Source organism: Ambystoma mexicanum, chromosome 4p (genome assembly GCF_040938575.1).
Source record: "Ambystoma mexicanum isolate Mex_15411 chromosome 4p, UKY_AmexF1_1, whole genome shotgun sequence".
Taxonomy (NCBI): Eukaryota; Metazoa; Chordata; class Amphibia; order Caudata; family Ambystomatidae; genus Ambystoma; species Ambystoma mexicanum.
Window position 1 is genome coordinate 607,452,704 of NC_090927.1, and position 23,893 is coordinate 607,476,596.

At 46.4% G+C, this 23,893-nt stretch overlaps 1 protein-coding gene across 2 annotated transcripts in view; it reads left to right on the top strand.

Annotated features, from left to right (window-relative positions):
• The window catches only part of ZNF451 (zinc finger protein 451), a 1,463,718-nt gene that overhangs the window by 454,233 nt on the left and 985,592 nt on the right, over nt 1–23,893 (top strand). For both annotated transcript variants that reach the window (XM_069606175.1, XM_069606176.1), the window contains exon 6: nt 18,689–18,815. In XM_069606175.1, the coding sequence (XP_069462276.1) occupies nt 18,689–18,815 (127 nt within the window). The remainder of the gene's footprint in view (nt 1–18,688; nt 18,816–23,893) is intronic.

Consider the following 23,893-nt stretch of genomic DNA (forward strand, 5'->3'; position numbering starts at 1 on the left):
AATTCAGTCCAGGGTGACCATGGGGGTTTCCCAATTTGATTGAATGTTTATTGCCACTTCCCCACTTCACAGGTAGGTGTCCCAGAATCTATTGTATCAGCCTGGAGCACAGACAAGCTGAAGAGCCTGTGATATGCGGCCTTCTGGCACATTCAAAGTTTTCCAAAGGTAGCAATTAACATGCATATGTCCTATAATCTATTGTGGCTCCTTCTTTCGTGGGTTAGGTCACTCCTGTTGTCAGCCAAATGACCCTTGAGCCATGGCAAAAAAAACTGTTAGGGCAGATTTCCCCAGTGTAGCCAATGCCATTATTTCTTGATTTTATTTTGTTTTGCATCAGAAGCAAGCCTGTTGAATAAAACATCCCATATGTGTTTCCCTGCACAAAACCCTTTACATTGCTAGGCCAGGACAGGGCCTTATCCAACATACACTTTTAAAACCGGTATTTTTCTTATTTACAAAAATACATTTAAACACGTAATGAATCCTGCTGGCATGTTACTTTCAAAAGGTTCCATCTGAATTTATCACATTATTCTGCAGCCCGAGCCAGTTTCTCTTTTGTAGCAATCTGTTTAAGACACAGATCCACTGAAATTGACATAGGCCCAGAGAGCCACGGTCTCTTTTGCAGCATTGATTTTTGACATTTTGTAACTGAAGTGTTTTCCTGTGCGGCTGAAAGAAAGCTTCTTTTGATTTCTCAGATTTTGGCCTGACATGGCCTGTCATTCAGGGATAAGGCTCTCTTCTGCTGGAGCACAATCTGGATTTGGGTGGGCATGGCAGGGTCTCAATGATAAAAGTAGTGTGATGATGAACGGATGAAAATAGCGTCAGCGCAGCATCCTTTTTCATGTAAAATGTTCCCATTTCAATGGGAAGCAAGCAGCAGAGCAGCACTGCTTTTCAATTCACCTCTTTTGGTGCACACAAGAACACACAGTGGCACCTTTCTTGGTGTGCTCCCTCTTCCAACTCGCCCAATAGGTGTTTGGCAAGATGGTGCAGCCATCCTTTTGTATCTGCAAAACAGTTTTGATGCAGTGGTGCTCCAAGGAGCCAGCGCAGCCATTTTGCTGTTGACTGCTGAAGTGCAGCTTGATCATGGATGCAAATTCTGCTGAGTAGGTCAATGTGCCCCACAGTGTACAATCTGCTTATAGGGGGATTCCCCCTAAGGACACCTTTTAGTGTCTGAAGCACAACAGATAATTCTGGTTTGGAGTTTTACATTTTGTAAATTTATATTGGGAGTACAATTGGATTACTCACTGTTGGGTGGGTGTGCACATTTATGGCTGAGCAACCATAACATGCAAAGATGGCTGAGGGGTCAGATAGGGAGGCGCCTAACATTTTTGACCGGCTGCAATGTGGGTAAAGGGAAGAGCTCCATCAGTCAGTGAGAACCTTCTGAACAAAATGTATGTGCTACATTGCCGTACTAAAATGTCCACTTTGATAGTAGTATGATGAAGATCATGATAATATGGTGAAGATCATGGAACGCTCTGCGATGTAATGCCCCCACTAAAAGGGCTAAGGCATGGGAACAAGCTTTGTGTATGCACCCAGACATAATATTTTGAGAGAAGGTCAGCACTAGTTGAGACACAGCGTATTCCCACAAATCTGGCCTGTATCGGCCACCAAAGAAGACAGTAGGGATTGCATTAGCATTCCACAGTGGACCCATCATGCAACATTAAAGGCTCCATGTGAGACACAGGGGATATTAATAATAGTCAATGGGTAGCTTCAAGGAATGATGCTATTAGTAGCAACAGTATACATACCAAATGTGGGCCAAGAAATGTTCTTCCTTCACTTCCTGGATAAAATTGAAGCCTTTGCTGAGAGGGAGATATTCCTCCTGGGAGATTTCAAATCTTCCAAGCTTGTCGTTGAAGCAAACGTTGTACCAGATGGGGTTGGTGGACATACGGAGAACGCAACATAAAAACCTACTTGAATATTAATGTTACTTCACCTTATGTCACTCTCAATAGAGGCTTGACCTTATTTTTGTCAGTGAACCCATGGTTCATAGGATAATGAGCATGACTTTATACCAGATTACTATCGCTGACCATGCCCCAGTGTCCACTCCCCTTTGGGGACCTGGCCAAAATCGATGCCCCCAGAACTGGACCTTTGGCCCTGAAGTGATCCGGATCCGGATTGGGGTTGGAAGCCCGCGGCTTGGAATGTTCGAGAGAGAGAAGTTATTTTTCGGAAAATAACTTTCGGTCTTCTCTCGCCTGAGAATTTCAGCCACAGGCTTCCACCCACACCCCTACCCCCACACACCTACTTATCTTGCAGCGGCACACTTCGCTGTGTGCTGCCGACTCGCTATGTCCCTGCGAAGACTGTTCCCTTTCACTTCAGTGATCGGGAACTGGTGCTGCAGGGTCTTCCTTTTTTGTAATTTTTTTTTTTTTACTTTTGAGCAAAGGTGCAGGGGACACCCCTGCAGCCCCTGACACCAAATGGGGTGTTTGGTTGAACTTTTTCGGCCATTAGGAATTTTTGAACAGCTGAAATTCAGCCAAATCTCCCATTCAGTCTTTTTTTCTCTGGCTTTTTGGACGTTACGAAGTGATGAGACCTGATCATCAAAGAGTTGCTGGCCCTACGTATCAAATGGTTTCTTAAAGAAAACAGCATACTGGATACATAATTGTCAAATACCTGGGGCACACTCAAGGCAGCGGACAAGGGGAGGTCATTTTTCTTAATGTGGAATAGTAAGAAAGTCCCCAGGAAGGCTGAGGAGACTCTTCTACATGAGTTAAAATCCCTGGAAGTCTTACACAGAAAAAGTCCCACTCATAATGTCCCATGCAGATTAAGAAGGTGAAGGGGCACTTGAACCTGATCTACACCAAGAACGCAGTGTCGGGGGGTTTCTCCCGGGGTCGGCTGGGCCTTCCGCGGACCTCCGGGCTGGGAGGCCCCAACTCCTCCCGCGTATCCCAAAAATGAGTATGAGACACACACTAGAAGCAAGGTGTTACTGCTGTTTATTGAATAACGGCAGGGATGGGTCTAGGATCGTACGCGTCCTTCCAGACTCTCGAAATTCGTGGGGCTCGCAGGCCCCTTTTTGCCTCAGTATGACGCGCTACTTGCGTCACCTGGGAAAGTTAGCAAAAAACCTACCGCCACTCTGGATTGGTCCCTCGAGTGGTAGGGTTAGTATAGCATACGTATAGAGAACGCTGTTAGTGGTTAAGGGTCAGTCAGGTGGTATACTTGGGTTGTCCCTTCTATTAGATACTTGAAAATTGTTACACCAAGACCCCTATTGATTGGCTAATGTTAGTGGCGTCAGTGATGAGTGCCCCATGTTCTGATTGGTCGACTCGCGAGCCCCCCAGCCTGGGACCATCGTTGTTCCCAGCTCGCGGTGTACCTGTCATTTGCAACAATATGTAACTGTGTTTGTGCAGACAATGCGTGGATTTGCTCATATGCCTGAGAGCAGACCATTCCCATCGCTGTAGGTGTCCATTGGGTCATTTCATTTTTGCAGCCTGTGTCTCAAACGTGGGACCCAGGCGACTTCTCCCTCCTGGGTCTGGCACCCTGTCAGGTTTGGCTTGGTCACGTGAGGAGAGACCGTGGTTGAGGCAGAATTTTGCACATTTAAGTTGTACTTTCCACTGTGTGTCTGGCTTAGCTTGCAGGTGCGACCTTGGCGTTGGCTGGTGGCATGCGAGTTGCAACATCGCTCCCTTGGCTGTCAGTTCTTGCTGGGCGCCTTCTGCAGGGTCAGCAATTGTACTCTTGCTCGTTCAATGTTCGTGGAGGCTCTTGCTTGCGGCCTACTTGGGCCTGGTGCATAGGTGGGGATGTTTAATGCACGGCACTTTAAGTTGCGGTATCACATTGCTTCATAGGCGGGACCATGTCTACGTTGTATTTTCATCACAATGCAAGGGTTAGGAGAAGCGTCAGCAAGCATTTAGATGAGCGTTTTGTGCGTCTTGCGTTTCTGCATTTTCGAAAAACCTATGTGAAAAATAATAAAGGTGCGCGTCAGTGGGTGTGTCCGTCACCTACGTCATAGCACTGAGTATGTTCTTCGTGTGGATTGGTGTGGGGGTGTACAGTGTGCATGGTTGCACGGGTGTTCTGACAGTTGGCTAGGTCGTCATGGCATCTCTAACGATGTGTTTATTTACTGTTGAAGGGTTTAGTTGAGTTCATCCATGCCGCAGGTGTCGGCTTGAGCAGGGCAGGCTGGTGGGCAGGCTGATGAGCACATCCGTATGTTCCTGTACCAGGGTATTTGGTCGTCTGGTAGATAGACAAATTAATCTTGTGGCGCGTGTCTGGGTCGCGATCCTCTAGGCCAGGGGCGCGAGGAGATTGGGGGGAGTCTTTTGTCCCATTCTCCCACTTCAGTCCCCCCTCTGGTCGACTTGTCGACCACAAACATATCCTTTTCCTTATCTCCTCTTACTCTCCATATTTTAGTTACTCCTCCCAGGTGTCCATAGTGGTTTACATGGTCCTCAAATGACCAATACATATACACAACTTCCTCTCGGTGTGCAGTATACCCATTTCCCGATGTAGCTCCTCGGGTTTCTTGGGTTTTCGAGCTTCACGGATGGCGGGTCCAGATGGTTGGTGGTGATCTGTTTGCGCAGTTTTTCTCTTTCCTTTATTATTGTCTGTATGCTGGCCATCATCAGTTGGCATCAAGGGGTGCATACCAACCATTTCGATCATTTCGTCTGTAGTGCGTGCTTTCCGGGCTTTCCAGAACCTTATTATAATCAATGCAGCCCCAGCTAGTATTATACATCCAACTATAATCTTCAGCCCGTCCGCCAGCCATGATGGCATCCATGACCATAACAATGAAAACCAGCTGTCATCCTTCTTCACTCCTTTACTTTCTTCCATCATTTTGGAGTGCATCTGGGCCAGTTGTGATACTGCTTTGGTGAGTGTACCATTGTCGGCATCGTTGGCAGGAATAAATGTGCAGCATGATTGTCCTATCTTTGCGCAAACTCCTCCCTCCATTGCTGTAAGGAGATCTAATACATATCTGTTCTGTAGTACTACCATCCGCACCGCTCGTAGTTCCTCTTTTATTGCATTGAATCCGTTTACTGTTGAATTAATTGACATCATCAGCTCCCATCGGGTTATCTGGAGCCATTTAGCGTTTGCATACGCTTGTAGTCCAGGGTGTATTATTGACGAGAAAAACATTGCTGCTCTGCTGAATAATCTGTGTTCTGGTGGGATTGAAGTGAGTGCTGTTTCCGACCTTCCCCATAGGTAATTTCCTGTCAGAGGTTCTCCTTGTCTCTTTTTCCTGTTCAGGACATTATTGTTGTTGTTGTCGTTGTCTGACCCCCTCTGAGATTGTACCGATCTCTTCTTCCTCCTGTTTCCTTCATCCATTTTGGGGAAGTTCGCCATGTTCACATGTTTTTGGGGCACCACTAGTGATGGTACATTAATGTGTACCATTGTGCATATACCATTCCACAGCGGGGGCAGGGTGTGGTATGCCTTATTTCCGCATGCCCAGTAGTGGTCCATTAACACTGCTGTTCCTGCTCCCCCCTCTGGTAACTCTAACACGCTTGCACAGTTGGTGTTGTATCCCACGTCCACATCTCCTCTGTGTTGGTAGCATAGCTTAGGTGCAGTCAGCGGCAGTATGCTCATTGGGTCTTCATCCTTCTCCATCCATGTCCGCATGGGTAAGTACTTGCCCCATATCGTCCAACATCTGTTGTTGTGTTCATCTATGGTGGTAATATTTTCTCTTGTCACCATGTTGCTGCCAACCACTCCTATGTCCCATTTATTGTTCATATATACCTTCCCGGTTATTGTTACCAGTGGTCTTTCCCAACAGCCTTGAGTACCAGGAACTTCAGTGGCATACCAGTCACATGGTAGGTATTGTAGTGTTACTTTCTTCGTTTCTCCCTTTTCAGGACCACTTGTCATGTATCTGAACGCTTCAGCATGCAAACTGCTCTTGTGGTAACTCAAATATGACTTGAAGTTGTTTTCGTATGGATATGTGTCTCGCGTTTTCCACACTAGTCTCACCACTGTTCCTTGGAATCGCCCTCTCGTTTGGAAAAGTGCCAGGTATATTATACATCGTGCCGTCTTCTCTTCTATTTCTGTGGCAACGAATGTTCGAGAAGCGCTCATAGCGTATGGGATCAATGAGCAGACATAGCAGCTGTCTTCTGTTGTCTGCTTACCTATTTGGGTCAGGTGCTGGTACCACATGTTGTTCGAGACTTGTGCGGAATCTGTTATGTAATTATCAATACCTTTATTATCTGAGTATGTGCTGTGTTTAACTCTGCTTCCCTTATGTGGAGGGTTGCTAGTACCACCTGACGTAACACCTGTTGCAGCCGTGGGTGGGGGTACGTTAGGTTTAGGTGCAGCCATAATATTGATAGCATAACTTTTCTGCCATACAGAGGCAGCCAAAAAACCAGTGATCACCAAAACCCCTATCATTTTTATTACAAAAGCTAGTCTCACCGGCATTTGCTCTTACCTTGCTGCAGTCCGGCAGCTTATTCTTGCGACGTTAAAGTTGCCCGCCTGAAAATTCTCAATACGCTTGTTATTAGGGTTAGTTGTCGTTATCAAGCCCTCCCTATCAGGTAGTCGTTCAGTGCCCAGGCGAAGAGCTGTTCCCACGCCAATCTAAGCGATCTATCTCTCAGAGCAGGTAAGTGCTGGTGAAGATGGGGCATTGATTGTTCTATGGCCAAGATAAATGCGGTGTAGTAAACACGTACCCTCCTTCTTTTTAGGTACTTTGGCCTTTTTATGTGATGTACAAATTGGTGTGATAGAGCTTCTGGGTAGTTATCGTCTGTGGGTAACATCTACTCCTGGGCAATGTACGCTGTTAGTTACCTACTTTCTTAACAATACAATTACACACGGTACCTGCATGTGCGAGAAAGAAAAAGAAAACATACAACAGTTTACATGTGTATGTGTGCAAAACAATGTCCTTCTATTGGGTGGTGGCTGTAGTGGGCAGGGCAATCGTGGGCAGGGGGTTTGGGGCGCTCGTAGGCAGAGGGTTTGGGGCTCAACTGGCGGAAGTCTGTTTACTCTTTGATCTTGTGACCATGGGATGGGCGGTGTGCAAATCATCAGTGTATATTTTAGTACTTGTCTCTGGGGACTCTGGGGGATGATAAGGTATAGTGACACTAAGGTCGTCAGCTGTGGTAGACGCCTCCTTCTCCGTAGGTGATGCTGTCGCTGTTCTTCCAATGGCCCTGTTGGTAACGCTAGGGCGGGTCTGAAGTTTGCAGATCTTCACGTCGTGTAGGTGATTCCAAGCGCGCTTATCCTGCAACTTCACCGCTCTCGTAGATACCTCCTCTACCAAGTGGGGACCAGTGAAGCGTGGGCTGTTCCACCTTCTATTGAAGTTGCGGAGTAGCACGTGATCACCTTTAGCAATTTTGCACAGTCTTTCCTTTTCCAATTCTTTGTCGGCGTCTTCTTGTTGGTAACTGTTAGACCCGCCCCGCGTGCGCTTGAGCTGTTGACGCAAACGCTACACTAGTAATCAAAGAAGACACACATTGGTACATTTCATCACCAAGAACAGTTGCAGTGTTTTCATAGTCTGTGAATGCTCTTGATGTTGGCGTTAGAGGAAGGCGCATTTGACGTCCGGTCACCACCTCGTGAGGAGTGAGGTGGTGGTCAGACCCTGGTCTATTCCTTAGCTCAAATAGAGCTAGCGGAAGGCAATACAACCAACTCTTCTTTGTTGTTTGCTGTATATTTGCGATTGCCTCCTTCAATAGGCCATTCAGGCGTTCACATACACCGTTGGCCTGCGGGTGATAGGCACACGCAAATTTATGCTTGATGTTCAGTAAGGACGTGATGTGCTGAAACATTTCATTAGCGAAGTGCGGGCTGTTATCTGACCGCAGTACTTCGCACACTCCCCACCTGGGTAAAACTTCCCTCACTAGAAATTTAGCTGCTCCGAAAGCATCCGCATGTGAGCAGGGTCCTGCCTCAATCCACCTGGAGAATGGGCATACTACTACAATCATATACCTATTTCCTTAACATACATTGATCATATCAACGTAATCAATATGAATGTGCAGGAAGGGTCCCTCTGGCCGGGGTATAGTACCTTTTATCACTTGCAGCGTGTGACCGGCCGTAAACTGTTGACATGTAAGGCAATTGCTGATAAAAATTTGTTACATGAGAATTTAACTCTGGGCAGAACCAATCTTCCCTAATTCGTGCTGCAATAACTTCCTTCCCTGTATGAGCTGGGTGATGGAGCTGGCTCAGGGCGGTGTTCAATAGTGCCAATGGTATAACCATTTTTCCAGTGTTACCCTGACGCCATAGTGCGTCAGTTGGTGACATTGTACATCCTCTTTTTACCCATATCTCTTTTCTGCCATTGGTGCGGCCGATTGTAATTCCATTATCTGCGTGGCTGGGAGATGGGTGTACCCTTCTTTCATCAACATCTCTTTAGCTATCCCCCTCCCTCTCCCTCTGTCTGACTCTGGGGGATTCCATATTTCACCAAAATACGCAGCATACTTGGCATGTGCGTCTGCTGCTTCATTCCCTTTTGAGATATGATCTTCTCCATTCGTGTGTGCGGGACATTTAACCAAAGCTAGTTCCTGGGGATTATTTATTACTTCAATTAATTCAGCTAACAAGAGAGCATGTTGCACTGGGGTGCCGTCAGCTCTCCTAAACCCCCTTCTCCGCCATTTTGTCAATCCCGAGTGGACAGTTGACGTGACATATGCGCTATCAGAATATATAGTAACTCTTTTGTCAAAGCTTTCCTTCAACTCCAAGATCAGTGCAACCAATTCTGCTGCTTGAGCAGAATAATGCTGTGGTAACTGTACACATTTCACCGGGACACACACCAATTCTTCTGTCATTTTTACAACTGCTGCCCCCGTTCTCCTTATCCCATCACTCTGGCCTATTGTCGATGACCCATCAATGAACAAGAGCTCTCCTCCATTTAGCGCATCCTCCTCGACTTTTCTAGTACATGAGTACATTTCAGTAGTCTCGGTACAATCATGAGCATAGTCACCTTCTTCAATAACTTCCGCTATAAACCTTGCAGGATTAACTGTACTGCATCTAACAATAGATAGTTCTGGTCTAGATAATATAATCTCATAACCTGACGCTCTCTGCGTGGTTAGTGTGGACTTAGGCTTGTTTAATATTGCAAATAGAGCATGCTTCACAAATAGTGTGGTCGGGCACCCCATTGTAATAGATGATGATTTCTCTACCGCAAAGGCAGCTGCGGCAAGGCCTTGTTCACAAGGGAAGTGACCTAACATAACAGGGTCCAAGTGACCACTGTTAAATGCTATTGGCTTGTATCCCATGCTTGTTTTTTGAGCCAACACTGCTTTCATTACTGCTGAGTCGCAATGTGAAAAGATAAAGAACTGTCGTTCATAATCTGGGGTGGCCAGTACCGGAGCAGTTGATATTGCGTGTTTCAATTCGTCAAATGCTTCCTTCATTTCCATTGTCCACCCCAATTTTTTCTCCCCTTTGTTTGCTTCTCTCAATGCTTCAAGTAGGCGTCCTATGTATGAGCTGTAATCAAAAACCCATGCTCTGCAGTAGTTGCACAATCCCAGGAACTGCTGCAGCTCCCTCACCGTTTGAGGTAATGGCGTGTTTGATATAGCCTGTTCTCTTTGTTGTGCAATCTTTCTTCCGTGTTGGGATATCAGTTGACCAATGTATAATACCTGTTCCTGACAGTACTGTAACTTTTCTTTGTCTACCTTGTACCCCTTTTCAGCCAATATTGTCAGCATTTTCAGTGAGTCCTCCCTGCACCTTTCTTCGCTTGTGCCACAAATTATTATGTTGTCAACATATTGCAACACCGTACTTTCCAATTCAATGTTTCCCAAGTCCATCTGTATTACTCTGTTGAAAATTGAGGGTGACTCGCAGTACCCTTGTGGTAACCTGGTGTGTTTCCATTTTGTGTTTCTGTACGTGAAGCTCGTCAGATCTTGTGAATCTGGATGCAGGGGTATTGAGAAAAAGGCATTTTTGAGGTCAATCACTGTAAATCGTGAGGCCTCTGCTGGAATTCCACATAATATGGTGGCCGGGTTTGCCGCTATGGGGTATTCTGCTTCTACAATGTTGTACAAGGGCCTGAGGTCCTGGATGAAACGCCAAGACCCTCCTTTAGCTTTGCGCACTGGATACACGGCCGTGTTACATGGTGATTCTGATGGTACCAGTATGCCATTATTTATAAGGGCCGTTATTGTTTCATATATGCCCTCATCTTCCTCTTTTGATAGTGGGTATTGCTTCACTCTAGGGAGTATTGCACCCTTTTTCAGTTTTATTCTTACTCCCCCGATACTCTTTATGCAACCCACGTCATAGGGACTTGTGGTCCACAGTGATGTTGGAACTTTTGCCATATCTTCCTCGAAAAAGGGAACTGGGGTAGATGCGGGTGCTTCAAGTGCCATTGCAATTTTCTGTGCCATTTGCTTGTATGTCACTCTTAGCCATATATCTACACTCATCATAAAGACCATTTCACCCTCTTCCTTGTCTTCTGAAAAGAGCTCCTCATCTGACACCTGGGTGAGCCTGCATCCCTCAGCCAGCGCTATCACTGCCCTCCATGCTCTTCCTTCACGGTCTTGGGCATGTACTGCGATGTAATCGGCAGTCGCTATAATGCTCTCGATGCTCACTGAAATCACCTTTCCTTCTGGTTCATTGGCTGGCGTTTCAGGTCTGAACAGATAGGCTGCTGGCCTCCTCCAGATCTTCCCTTCTATTCCTGGCATCCATGCGAATGCCATGTCTGTTCCGTACTGGAACAGTTCGCCATCTACTGGCTCAGCCCCAGTCATTGTCTGCCCACAGTATACTTGCATAATTTGCCGTGCAGTGAGCATGTTTATTCCAGGGGTCGAACAAATTATGTCGTCCTCCGTGAAGGAGATTGTCATATTCAACCTGCTCATTATGTCTCTCCCAAGTATGTTTACTGGCGATTCCCTTGAATATAAAAGCGGGACGGACATGTCATAGTCCCCTATAGATAAGGGGATGTTATCAGTAAAGGGAACCAACGCCCCAACCCCAGAGAATCCTTGGGTGTTCATGGCCTCACCTGACATCTTAAATTTACCTTCCCTTATGCAAGACCGAGTTGCCCCAGTGTCAACAAGGAATGATAACTTTTTGTCACCTATCGTTACCTCTATGCGTGGTTCCTCCGCACTATTAGGTGTTACCGACAGGATGGGACACACCAAGGTCATCTGTGGGCTGTCCTATTGTGGGTATAATGATTGACCACTTCCTGTGTAAGGGTTGTGTCCCAGGACAGTCACCCTTCCCAGTTGTGTTTGCTGTGGCTGTGTATTGGTGGAGGTTACCTTATGGTCCTGAATTTGAGTGGGCTGCTGTACTTGTTGCACTTGGTGTTGTTGTGATATCGCTACCTGTTGCTGCAGTTGTGAATATGTCTGTGGCTGTTGTTGCGTTACTAGCTGTTGCTGCGTACTGCCCTGTTGCAGTGCCTGTTGTTGTTGGTGATCTTGCTGTTCCCTCGTAGGCCCTTGTTGTCCCTGTTCTTCCCATGCTGATGTGCCGGGTCTCATTCTACATGTGCGTGACATGTGTCCTAACAATCCACAGATCCAACATACAGGTGGTTCTCTGGTCTGCCATGGGAAACTTCCTGAATATTCCTGGTATACTGGTTGCCCAGTGGGGTTGAAGCTTCTAAATCCTCCCCCCTGCTGTTGTGTGTTATAGCCGTATCCCCTCCCCCTCATCATTCCTCCCCTTCCCCTGTTGTAATTATAATATCCAACTCCTGGTGTTGAGTATCCTCCTCCCATGCTAGTCGTGTATGGTGGGGATGGTGGCAGCTGTTGTGCTATAATCTGTGGTGATTGTATTTGGGAGGGATCTTGTGCGGCCACTACTTGCGTGGGGTTTGGTGTCATTGTTGTAGGTGTAGTTATTAGTGCACCTTCCATCGTGTACTTAGTGAGTTTTTTCTGCACTAATTTAGCCTCTTCCGCTTTCCTATCCTCTTCCTTTTGTTTCATCTTTTCTTGCCATGTCCTACAATGATGTACTATCGTCAGTTGTATTTCCGGCCAAGCCTTTGCTTCCATCCCCACTACTTTCTTCAATTGTTTCTGCACTGCCTCCGGGAGCCCTTGTATTAGTATATGATAAAATATTGCTGGTGTCTTGTCCCATTGCTCTCTAGTTTCCATACGCCACTTCTCTTGATTTTCCTGGATATAATCAACAGGATCTTCGTTCTCATGCATCTTGCGTGATGTAATTGCTCCTATGTCTGAGGTGTCTGGGTACTGTACCCTCAGTGCTTGCCATAATGCATGTCTGCAGTTTGCGAATGGCACCCCGTCGTGTGATGTGTTTGTTATTGTGACCCCGGGGAAGCCCGCTCTCTTCCAGATGTCATCTGCTGCATCCCCCAATATTGATATTAGTAGGCCCTTCACGTCTCCCACTGCCAGTTTCTGTCCTGCGGTGTGTTTTTCCATCTCATATATCCATTTCCCCGCACCTCCACTTAGTGATGGGAGCCTGCACTTTATATTTTCCTTGTCTGCATGCTTCCAAGGGACGTATTGTGGTCTAACCCCTCCTCTCTCCAAAAGTGGCATTAGGTTGTGTCCTATCTGACCCCCCGGGTTCCCCAGAGTCGAGTCCGTATACCCCTCCTCTTCTTCCGTGTCGTCTACATCGTCTGTTATGTTCATATTTCCCCTGCTCGTAGATGTTTCCCCTCCATCCCTTCCCCTTCTTTTATCATTTCCTGTATTTGATGTGGGCGTGTGTACTCGTTCTTCCTGCCTGCGTCCTCGAAGATCTCTAAGCCTGCCAGCGTAGGGTGTGTATTCGTGAGCGGCGTGTGCAGGTGTAGGTGGACATGTTGCACGTGATGAGTGCGGGGTGGTGGAGCATGTTGGACGGGATGATGAGGGTGTAGCTGCACGTGTGTGCCATCCCGCCATTCCTTGCTCTTCCCCCTCACTTCCCCCCAGTTCTTCCTTGCTTCTGCAGGCCCATGGTGATTCCCTGCTAGTCCGGGTGATATATAATTTATCTAAGCTTTCCCTTTCCCTATTTCTTCCCTCTCTCTCCATTCCTTCTTCTTCCTCGCTGCAAAACTCATCCAGGAGTGACAACCCCCAATCCGTCTTTTTCCTCCTAATCGTCACTTTTTTTAAATCTATTAAATCTGTTCCTCCCGTTTCCTCTTTACCAATTGCTCCCCGTTAAGCTGATGTTGTTGCTACTTCTGTGTTCCTGCGTACATATTTCCTTATTTCACTCTCCCCCCTCCTATCTTCTCGTTCCCCTTCTTTTTTCTCTATCTCTCCACCCATTTCCTCGCTTTTCTTTTTTAATTCCTCCATTACTTCACTACTCATCTTTTCCAATAGCCTTTCCTCCTCTCCTCCTTTTCCATCTCTCTCTTTCCCGTTCTAATATGCTTTCTATCATCCTCCCTTCTTCGTATTTCTTTGTCGTTTCTGATAGTATTCTCCTCTTCCATATTTCCATTTCCTTTTCCTTCTCTTCTTCCTCCCTTTTTTCGTCGCGCTGTGCTGCTCGAGATACCCTTTCTGCTGCTGCCTTCACCCTTTCAGCTTCCCTCTTTCGTTCTTTAGTTCGTTCCCTCATTTTTTCCAACTCATTCTTACTTTTTCCTTTCTTGTCTTCTCTCTTTCCTCCCTCTCAAGCTGTTTGATCAGGGCATTTTGCTCATTCCTTAACTCCGCTAATCGTTCCTCCAAAATCTCTTCTTCTCGTATCAGCTCTTCCTCCTTTCTTTTCCCCCCTTCCCCTTTCATCTTGCTCTTACTGTCATTGTCCTTGTTCATTTTCCTTACTACCTCCTTCTCTTCCCCTGTTAATGAACCTCGCAATTTTAATAACACCTGCGCAGCTACCCATTCGTCGTGTCCTATGGCTGCAATTTGTTCTTCGCTAGTCTTCCCCTCCCTTGCGGGCATCTTCGTATAAGTTGACCCTACCGTGCTTGTTGCCTCTCCTCCCGTGTAGCCACCTGTAGCTGTATATGGTGGTGGGCTGTATGCTGGGTTCGAATACCCCTCAGCCGCCCTTAATTGTTCTCTCACTATTTCTCGTAGTTCCGTTATAGGATATAAGCCCCCTTCCTCCTTTTTCACTACTTTCGCTAGGGGCATGTCGTCGCCCTGTTCATTTTTTATTTCTTTTTCTTCTGCGTTGCTACTCTTTTCTCCTCCCTCTTGTCCTTTCCCCGTGCACTGTGTGTTTTCACTCTCTTTTTCCCCGTTCTGTTCTTCCTCCTTAACCTTCTTCTCCTCCTTTGTTTCCCCCACAGTGAACATTCCGTTCGGTCCTTGTCGGGACCCCTGGAACATCCTCCATAAGTTAAACACCTCCACATGGTGTCAATTTCTTCCCCTTGTATGTGTTATGTAGATGGGTCAATAGTGATTGTTGGACATATGGGTCGAAACTGCCATTAGGCGGCCAGGGTGTCGTCATTTTATTGTCCGTCCCCTGTGTCCATTCTATGCTGTATTTAATCAGTTTCTCCCTATGTGGTGACAGTGTTTTACATATATGCTGTAGCGGGGTAGTGAGGGTGTTCCCCCACCCTCCCGATCCTGTCCCGTATGACATAGCACTGTGTTGTTATCCTCCCTCGATATGGTAGCGGTTATCTTGCTAATTAATGAACAATATACAATTTCAGATGTTTTACCTGGCCCCGTAATTTTGGGGACTTGCGATCGTCCGCTAAAAGAAAATAATAAAATATAGCATTTGCAATTATATATTCTTTTCTGTCTTTTCTTCTTTCACCTAACACCGTTACGGCCCTTCTACGGCCGAGGTGCACGCAGCCCCCTGCGGCTGCGTGCCCTGTGTGACATGCTTATACAGCCGTCTCACTTTATTTGACCCCTCCTCTTTCCTCACTCGTCGTGGCCGGCGTTCTCCGTGCGTGGTCACGTCCCTCTTTCCACCTTGTCCCGATATAATCGTTATCGTTTACCTCCGTGTCCACTCCCTTACCACTATTCTCTTCTCCACCACTCTTCAACAATGCCTTGTGCTCGAGGTATCCTATGAAAGCCCTACTGGTGACGTCACCGACCTCTTCCAAAACTACCGGTAAGTTCTTTTCATGTTTCAAAAGTTCGAAATAAGTTTGCTATCTATCCCCGTTAACCCCACAGCTGTCCTCTTGTCACGCCTGGAACAAGGTAATCAACAATATAATCAGACTGCGCACGCTGCGTCGCCTCGTGTGTGATACGCCCCTCAACAGGAGGGCTTAACCAGCCAATTATCTTCCGTATTAGGCAACCAGCTAGCTACCGCCTACAGGGAAACGTCATCTATCTATCAAGTTTCTCTGCTCGATCAATAGGGATCCTCATCTACTCATTGATCAATAATCGCCAATTCGTAGGAAACCACACACACACACACACACACAAGACCCCCCGCCCCCTAAGGTGGTCGCGACCTAGGCCAATCAGTGTCTACGAGCGGCCGCATGTGATGTTTTCGTGCTCCAGCGTAGCGGACTGCTCTCGCACTTGTCCAGCTACCATTCACTTCACCGCCAACACTAATTTATCAAATCTTCGTCGCACACCTTGGTGACACCTCCCACCTCCCGTATTCTATTCCTCCCCCCTCCCTCACAATTTCACATTGCTTGTTGGGTGTGGCATACTCACCAAGTTCTCTTGATGCGGGGCCGCTCGACTGCGTGCACCCCTCCAAGCGGCTCACCACCTCCCCTCGTCTGGACCACGTCTGGACACTCGCCAACCGCGGGTGGGATACTTCTCAACCGGCTCCCGAGGGCCAATATCCGGATTGTGCTGTCCGGTCTTCTCGCAGTTCCGCGATGGTCCTGTAGTCCTCAAAAAGGGGGCGGCGCCAGAGGGGGCCGCGCCGCCGGGCCTCCTCGCAACGAGAGTACTCGGAAAAATAAAATAAAAGGCAGATCTTAAACAGATCGGAGCGGTGCCTCCAACTTGTCGGGGGGTTTCTCCCGGGGTCGGCTGGGCCTTCCGCGGACCTCCGGGCTGGGAGGCCCCAACTCCTCCCGCGTATACCAAAAATGAGTATGAGACACAAGAAGCAAGGTGTTACTGCTGTTTATTGAATAACGGCAGGGATGGGTCTAGGATCGTACGCGTCCGTCCAGACTCCCGAAATTCGTGGGGCTCGCAGGCCCCTTTTTGCCTCAGTATGACGCGCTACTTGCGTCACCTGGGAAAGTTAGCAAAAAACCTATCGCCACTCTGGATTGGTCCCTCGAGTGGTAGGGTTAGTATAGCATACGTATAGAGAACGCTGTTAGTGGTTAAGGGTCAGTCAGGTGGTATACTTGGGTTGTCCCTTCTATTAGATACTTGAAAATTGTTACACAAAGACCCCTAATGATTGGCTAATGTTAGTGGCGTCAGTGATGAATGCCCCATGTTCTGATTGGTCGACTCGCGAGCCCCCCAGCCTGGGACCATCGTTGTTCCCAGCTTGCGGTGTACCTGTCATTTGCAACAATATGTAACTATGTGTTTGTGCAGACAATGCGTGGATTTGCTCATATGCCTCAGAGCAGACCATTCCCATCGCTGTAGGTGTCCATTGGGTCATTTCATTGTTGCAGCCTGTGTCTCAAACGTGGGACCCAGGTGACTTCTCCCTCCTGGGTCTGGCACCCTGTCAGGTTTGGCTTGGTCACGTGAGGAGAGACCGTGGTTGAGGCAGAATTCTGCACATTTAAGTTGTACTTTCCACTGTGTGTCTGGCTTAGCTTGCAGGTGCGACCTTGGCGTCGGCTGGTGGCATGCGAGTTGCAACATCGCTCCCTTGGCTGTCAGTTCTCGCTGGGCGCGTTCTGCAGGGTCAGCAATTGTACTCTTGCTCGTTCAATGTTCGTGGAGGCTCTTGCTTGCGGCCTACTTGGGCCTGGTGCATAGGTGGGGATGTTTAATGCACGGCACTTTAAGTTGCGGTATCACATTGCTTCATAGGCGGGACCATGTCTACGTTGTATTTTCATCACAATGCAAGGGTTAGGAGAAGCGTCAGCAGGCATTTAGATGAGTGTTTTGTGCGTCTTGCGTTTCTGCATTTTCGAAAAACCTATGTGAAAAATAATAAAGGTGCGCATCAGTGGGTGTGTCCGTCACCTACGTCATAGCACTGAGTATGTTCTTCGTGTGGATTGGTGTGGGGTTGTACAGTGTGCATGGTTGCACGGTGTTCTGACAGTTGGCTAGGTCGTCATGGCATCTCTAACGATGTGTTTATTTACTGTTGAAGGGTTTAGTCGAGTTCATCCATGCTGCAGGTGTCGGCTTGAGCAGGGCAGGCTGGTGGGCAGGCTGATGGCCACATCCGTATGTTCCTGTACCAGGGTATTTGGTCGTCTGGTAGATGGGCAAATTCATCTCGTGGCGGGTGTCTGGGTCGCGATCCTCTAGGCCAGGGGCGCGAGGAGATTGGGGGGAGTCTTTTCTCCCATTCTCCCACTTCAGCAGAAAAAAAACTTTCTAAGTCTTACGCAAAAGTACGAAGCAATGGAACAAAGCCAGTAAATTGATGTCTGAATGCTCGGGTTTAAACGGACCACCTGTGAACAAACTCCTACTTGGTCAAACCAAAGAGCAGAGTAAACCCGGGGCATTTATGACCTTTTATGAAAACCTTAACAGTGTTGAAACCCTTTTTAAAAAATCACAGGCAGACTATGTTGAGGCAGGGACTGCAAACCCTAACACAAGCACAGCCTAATGAAGGAAGAGTTTGTCATTGAGAAGTAAATACAGCCATAAATTCCCTAAACCCCACAAAGTTCTATGGACCGGCAGCCGTATAGGTGCCGTCTACAAATTCTTCTGTTCGTTTCTCGCACAGGTTCTGATGGGGCCCTTTAACTCTTTCCTACAGTCGGGCATCTTTGAACAAATCTAACATTATAGTCTTGCGGAAACAAGGCAAAGACCCAACTGAATGCAGATCATACAGTCCAATAGCAACATCAACACATAAACACAAAAATGTACTGTAAATTATTAACGAACCACACAGAGAAGTATATGCCTCAACTGATAGCTGCAGACCAGTCAGAGAAGAGAAACTGAAGAAGGTAACGAGGTGGCAAAGCCAATTGGGCCTCACGTCAAGAGAGTGTTGAGAGTACATTGGTTAGTTATCAAGATGAGAACCATCTCTGGTCTATCTTTGCAGCTCTGCTTATTTCTTTGCTTTCAGTAGAATGAGGTTGTATATGTGATTGAATGTGACCACTAAGTTCAGAAATATTACTAGGGATGTCATTTTGGCAGTGTAGCCCCATTAGTCCTGTCCTAAAACACTTACATCACAAGCATGACCATTTCTGGGTCTATTCCTGTACTTCAGCATGTAGGACATTCGATACAAGAAAGCTCTAGTTGATTAAGAACCATACTTAAGGTATCTTACCATTTTGTACTAATTGCTTTTCCCATATTACGCAATGGATCTGTTCATGTAGTTGTTTTTTTTATAGGTTTGACCACTCGCCATGTGACCCTGCAATTACTCTACACGGAACGCCCATTCCTAGTTATGCTTGCATGGTATGCTTCAGAAGATTCACAACTCAAGAGCAGTATAAGGATCACCTCTTAATTAAGGCAAGACACTATATACATGCAGTTTGTTCTGATATTTGTAACAAATGTTCATGATTGCACACCTTTATTGAAGAATGTGTTGATTTATATGCACATGATCACAAGGTGGTTGTTCATGATTCAAAAAAGGTAATGCAGCATATCTAGTCACCCGATTTGGAAATGGAAAAAAATAATCATAATCCTGCTTTAGCCGCCTCCTTAACTGGATTGAAGTGAGGGTGGTTGATAGCCCATTCCAAAGCAGGATTCATAGAGCTTTAGGAGGATCCTTTGACCCCAAATACCATGCCCAAAGCCCTTGAGAAAATCAATTAACCATCAATTAACCACACATTGCCAAGACTCCTCCCTGGCACATGCACACTGCAATGTGATAATGGTTGACTGTTTTATGATGCAAGTGATTGGATAAGCACGCTGTTTTGATTTAGTTTCAATTTATTTATGAATTGTATTTTTATTCTATGGCGTGATATTTATAATTGTTTGTTTTTTAATGTTCATGCTTTTATGACTTTAACGCTGAATAAAGCTAGGAAAGCAAGATCACTTCTCATTGATATTCTGTCTCCAGTGCCAGCTGTCTTTGGAAACATTTTCACCACCGGGGACAACACAGTTCCAACCGGCGCCATTGTGAGCCCCACACCGAACATAACGTTGGTTCCGTGTGCATATGTATATATGGGGTTAATATATAGTTCTCCATGACCTCAGTTACTTAATTTCCGAACGCTCGGTTCACTTCTGGAATGCCACTTAGCTAAGCTATTTTTTCTTAACTGCCAATTGTCATGCCTAACCCTCTGAAGACATCGGGCTTCAAGCCTTATGCGACTGCTGGAGGAAAATGTTCATTTTGATCCCCATAGACTATGCCTCTTACTGTCTTGGGGAAGACAACGACATGGAGGATTGCAGATGCTGCCAGTCGATGCATTCAAAGGCCTTCAGGGATCATGCCGCTAAGATCTTTGCTTTCCACCAGAAAGGCTCACCTCAGAGTATTCAACACCTATGCTGGTGCTATTTCCCACTAAATCCTCTACACTTGGGGAATGAAATAGATTAATTCAGGCAGCAGATGTTAAGACATCTTCACCAAGGACTCTGTGCCAGTGGCATTGACACTGGCAGCACCCGAAGGCCGTACTAGGCTTAATAAAACCAGCAGAGGTTGCTCTGTGTACTGCAACCACACACCTCCCTGCTTGACGCCCTGGCCAATCTCACCTTGTCAGCATCTCCAAAGCCGGCTGCTTCTCCGAATCCTTTCCATGGCAAAGATAAGATGCTATATCGCATCAGAAAAAGGCTGTACCAAAATGTGTCTCCATCTAAGACAGACCAACACCTTTTGCCCTCTTGTGGTGGATCAGACGCTCTGGCGAGAGTACCTTGGTTTTGAGGTTTGCCACCACTACACAGTGGAAATGTTATATGCCAGTCTGTCGGAAGAAAAACGGGTTGTACAGGACATTATGGAATCACACATGGACCACATAGACATGGACTCTAGGGTGAAGTTGGTGGGTGCTGATTTAACAGGGAGCCCTGGATGAGGGCCACAAGGTTCAACCTAGATTTTCAGGGAGGACAGTATACTCTACCTTCCAATAACAGAATTAAGCGGATAATTCTTCTGAGGACAATAAATTGACTCGCAAGAAAATTAGCACTCCTCTGTTTGTTTTCGTGAAGCCAGCACACATGCCCTTTCAGTCTGTACAGAGATCACAAGATTGCTGTTCTAAACCTTTTGTCGGCTTAGTCATCAAGAGCATGGTGCCACCCAACCGTAGGAGCAGCAGAGGACCACCTCCAAGATTACTTCCAGGACTTTGCTTTCTTCTTAAGTCCTGAAGCTCAATCAGCGATAGGCTAGATTGGCCTTGTGCTAACCTGGTGGGCTTGGTGGAGGATCTCCTTTGTGACTGTTTTGCATTTAAACTATGGTGTAGGTGTATTTGTTTGTTATATAACTTTTGTTTGCAGATTTTGACTCTTGGCAGTGGTTCTATTGTTGAAATCCTTCAAACTTTAAGATTGATCAATTATGGATATTCAATCGAATTTAGTGTTTGACTGATTTGAAGATACTATGCTTCGTAAAGTACTTTTTTTTAGATGCAGACCATTGTTTATTTGGAATACATGTATACATTGTGTGCAAATTAAATAATTCCTTATTTTGAATAATTCATTTTTCTGATGATTTAAAATCTTGAAAGGAATGAATACCATTGGAAATGTTCTTTTTGAATTGTTTTCAAATAGATTCTTTTCAAACTGTTAACCTAATCAATGGTCACCCTGAACCCCCCCCAAACCCGCAATGGAGTGCGCTGTCAGCCAGACACCTACTGTAGCTTTTGAATGTTAGATTACAACCCAGAGTCGTACAGAACACCATTGTATTGGTCGATATTTTTCAATGCCATCAAAACCTTTCTCACAAATATCTAAGGCCAGATCGTCCTAATTTTGATGTAGAACACCAAAGCTTATGTGAACAAGCAGGGGATTGGTAGTGGGTGTGGCAACAAGTCCTATCTGCTTGCAATGTTCGATGTGGAGTTGGGAGTAGGCCATCTCTCACTGGAATTGTCTTCCTGTCCTTCGTCTTGCAGTGTCAAACTAAGAAGCAGATTCTCTGGGCATGCTGGAATCTATGAATGAGTGGGAGATTAATTCCGGTGTTCTTCAGGATCTATTTGAGTGGGACTTCCTCTTGGTGGATGCATTCCTCACCTTTCGCCATGCTAGGTGTCCCCAGTTCACATGCATGGGGCAGGGTTATGAATTCTCTGGGCAATGCTCAGGAAGATCTCTTTGGAGGGCGGCTTCTTGCATGCGTTCTCCCTTGTCCCCTGATACACGGGGGTATCTGGAAATGTCAGTACTTTATTCATGAAGAATGAACTTGGCTGTCATGTGCTAGCTGGCCAGGTTCTGGTTCTTGAACCTTATAAGTCTTCCCTGCATTCTTCCATTCATCTACGTTTGTGGAAAAACATCCTCTCCCAGAGCAGATGAACAGGTCTTTTACCTATCCTCCCAATCTGACCTTTTTGGCTTGCTTTAAGAATGTTGGGTGCTCTTGATGACAACTTGGATGCTCAGAAGGTTGCTATCAGGGCTCAGTGCAAGAGCAAATGGTCTACATTCTGCCATTGGTGCCTTCAGTGAGTGGTCATTCTTTATGTAGTGTATATCATGGTTTTGCCATTCATGCCAGTATTGGCATCTTCGAATGGATTGTGTCCCAACGTATTCCACATCTTTGACATATAATGTCCACAGCTGTGTACTTCGGGAACTTTTTCGGCAGAGGGCGTCCTGCATCTAGGGCGACGTCACTGGATGTTATAAAAAGGACGCACGGCGCCCGTAGCCTCAGTTCCATTTTTTCCGCAACACCATGGTGCTTCAATCGATGCTCACAGGGGCGAAAACCTGAACTTCGACAGTTAAAGCACCATTTTTCTAGTTAGCTTTCGATATGGGACCCAGGAAGCTCACATCTCGACAGTTGGCTGTGAAGCAGTGGACGACTGGGATGGGGGGGAGGGATGTGACAAATTGACTACTGCTGTGCAGGAGTACAGAGAGGAGTAGTGGTTTTTAAACTCCTACTCTGCCCCACACTAAGACTGCAGTGATCCGAATCATAAAGATGTAACGGGCAAACCATGACTAGAATACAGCTTTCATATTTTAAGGTAGCATATAGGCCCAGGAGAGGTTATTCTCGTCAAAATGGTGTGAGCCAGCATGGAAACATCCAAAACAATAATAGTACAACACGTGTCAAAGTGTGACCTCTCCAGTCAAGGTTGTGTAAAAATAAGACTGAAAGGACAGACCGGAAGGCTATTAAAAACACTAACAACCCATTAGGAAATAGACAGTGATTGCAGAGTTTGGGAGAAAGAGGCAGTCGTGCAGAAAAGTCAACGCTGTTCAAAAATGTCTGTCATTAACTGCGGTCTTAACTATCACTAATACCCACAGAACAAGGCCATGGGGGTGGGAAGAGTCACTTATTTATACCTTTGCCTTCTTTCATCAACTCAACAGCATTGAGCTGGGTTTCTGGGCACTGTGTGTTGCGCTAAATCTGGTTTGAGATGTCTGGCTAGTTCGACAAGATTCAGGAGCGCAGTGCGATTTGAACAAGCAGCAATGACACTGCTTGAAGAAGCTTGGGACAGGTAGGTAATCTTTGAATCTGTGTGGTTCAATGGCTCAATGGGTTGGATGCTGCAAAGCGTTGATTCATCTTAAGTAGCGAACTGGGTACAATGATCTTTGCCAAGCGGCAATTGATTGAGGCTTGAAGGAGCTTGTGACAGACCAGGTGATGATCGGGTTGTTGGCGCTCAAAGTTTTTCAAAGTGTAGTGTTGGTGTCGACTTTGTTGGGTCTTTGCAGTGTGTTGATCTTTGGGCTACTGTGGGACCCTTCGCCAAGATTTGAGGGAAAGGTGAGTCTGTCTTTTGCGCTTCCCTGTTAGGAAGGTTAAAAAAGAAAATGATTTTATTAGTATGTATCCGTTGTGACAAATACCATGCTATTGTTCCTGCTTCCCTTATGGATAAAGGAGGCTTCCCATGAGGCCCATGAGGCCAAGGAGGTGAGGCTGCAACCTTATAGTACCCCTGGGTGTGGTACTCAGTGAGTGGTTCTAATGGGAGGGAATCCCCCTGTGGGACTGGGGTCGATTATCAGGGAAGAATGTGGAATACCCTGAATATCCCATACCCTGCGTCATCGCCTTACCCTATGCAGGGTAACCTGATTCCACACTCTTCCATGTACTTATTTAAGGAAGAACATCCAAACATCCTCCTAAGTACCGAGACGAGGAAGAGTAGAGACATACTGTATGAATGCTGCAAAAGTACTGAGACTAAACTAAGATTATTCCAAGCAACCCAACCAACTCCAGCAGTCTAGTCAATATGTAAGTGTCTGTTCAGCCCTCACTCGTGGAGCCGGAAGCAGGTTGGTGGAGCGGAGAAGGGAGACCTGAGGAACTGAGATACGAGGCGAGAAGCTGAAGCCTCCAAAAA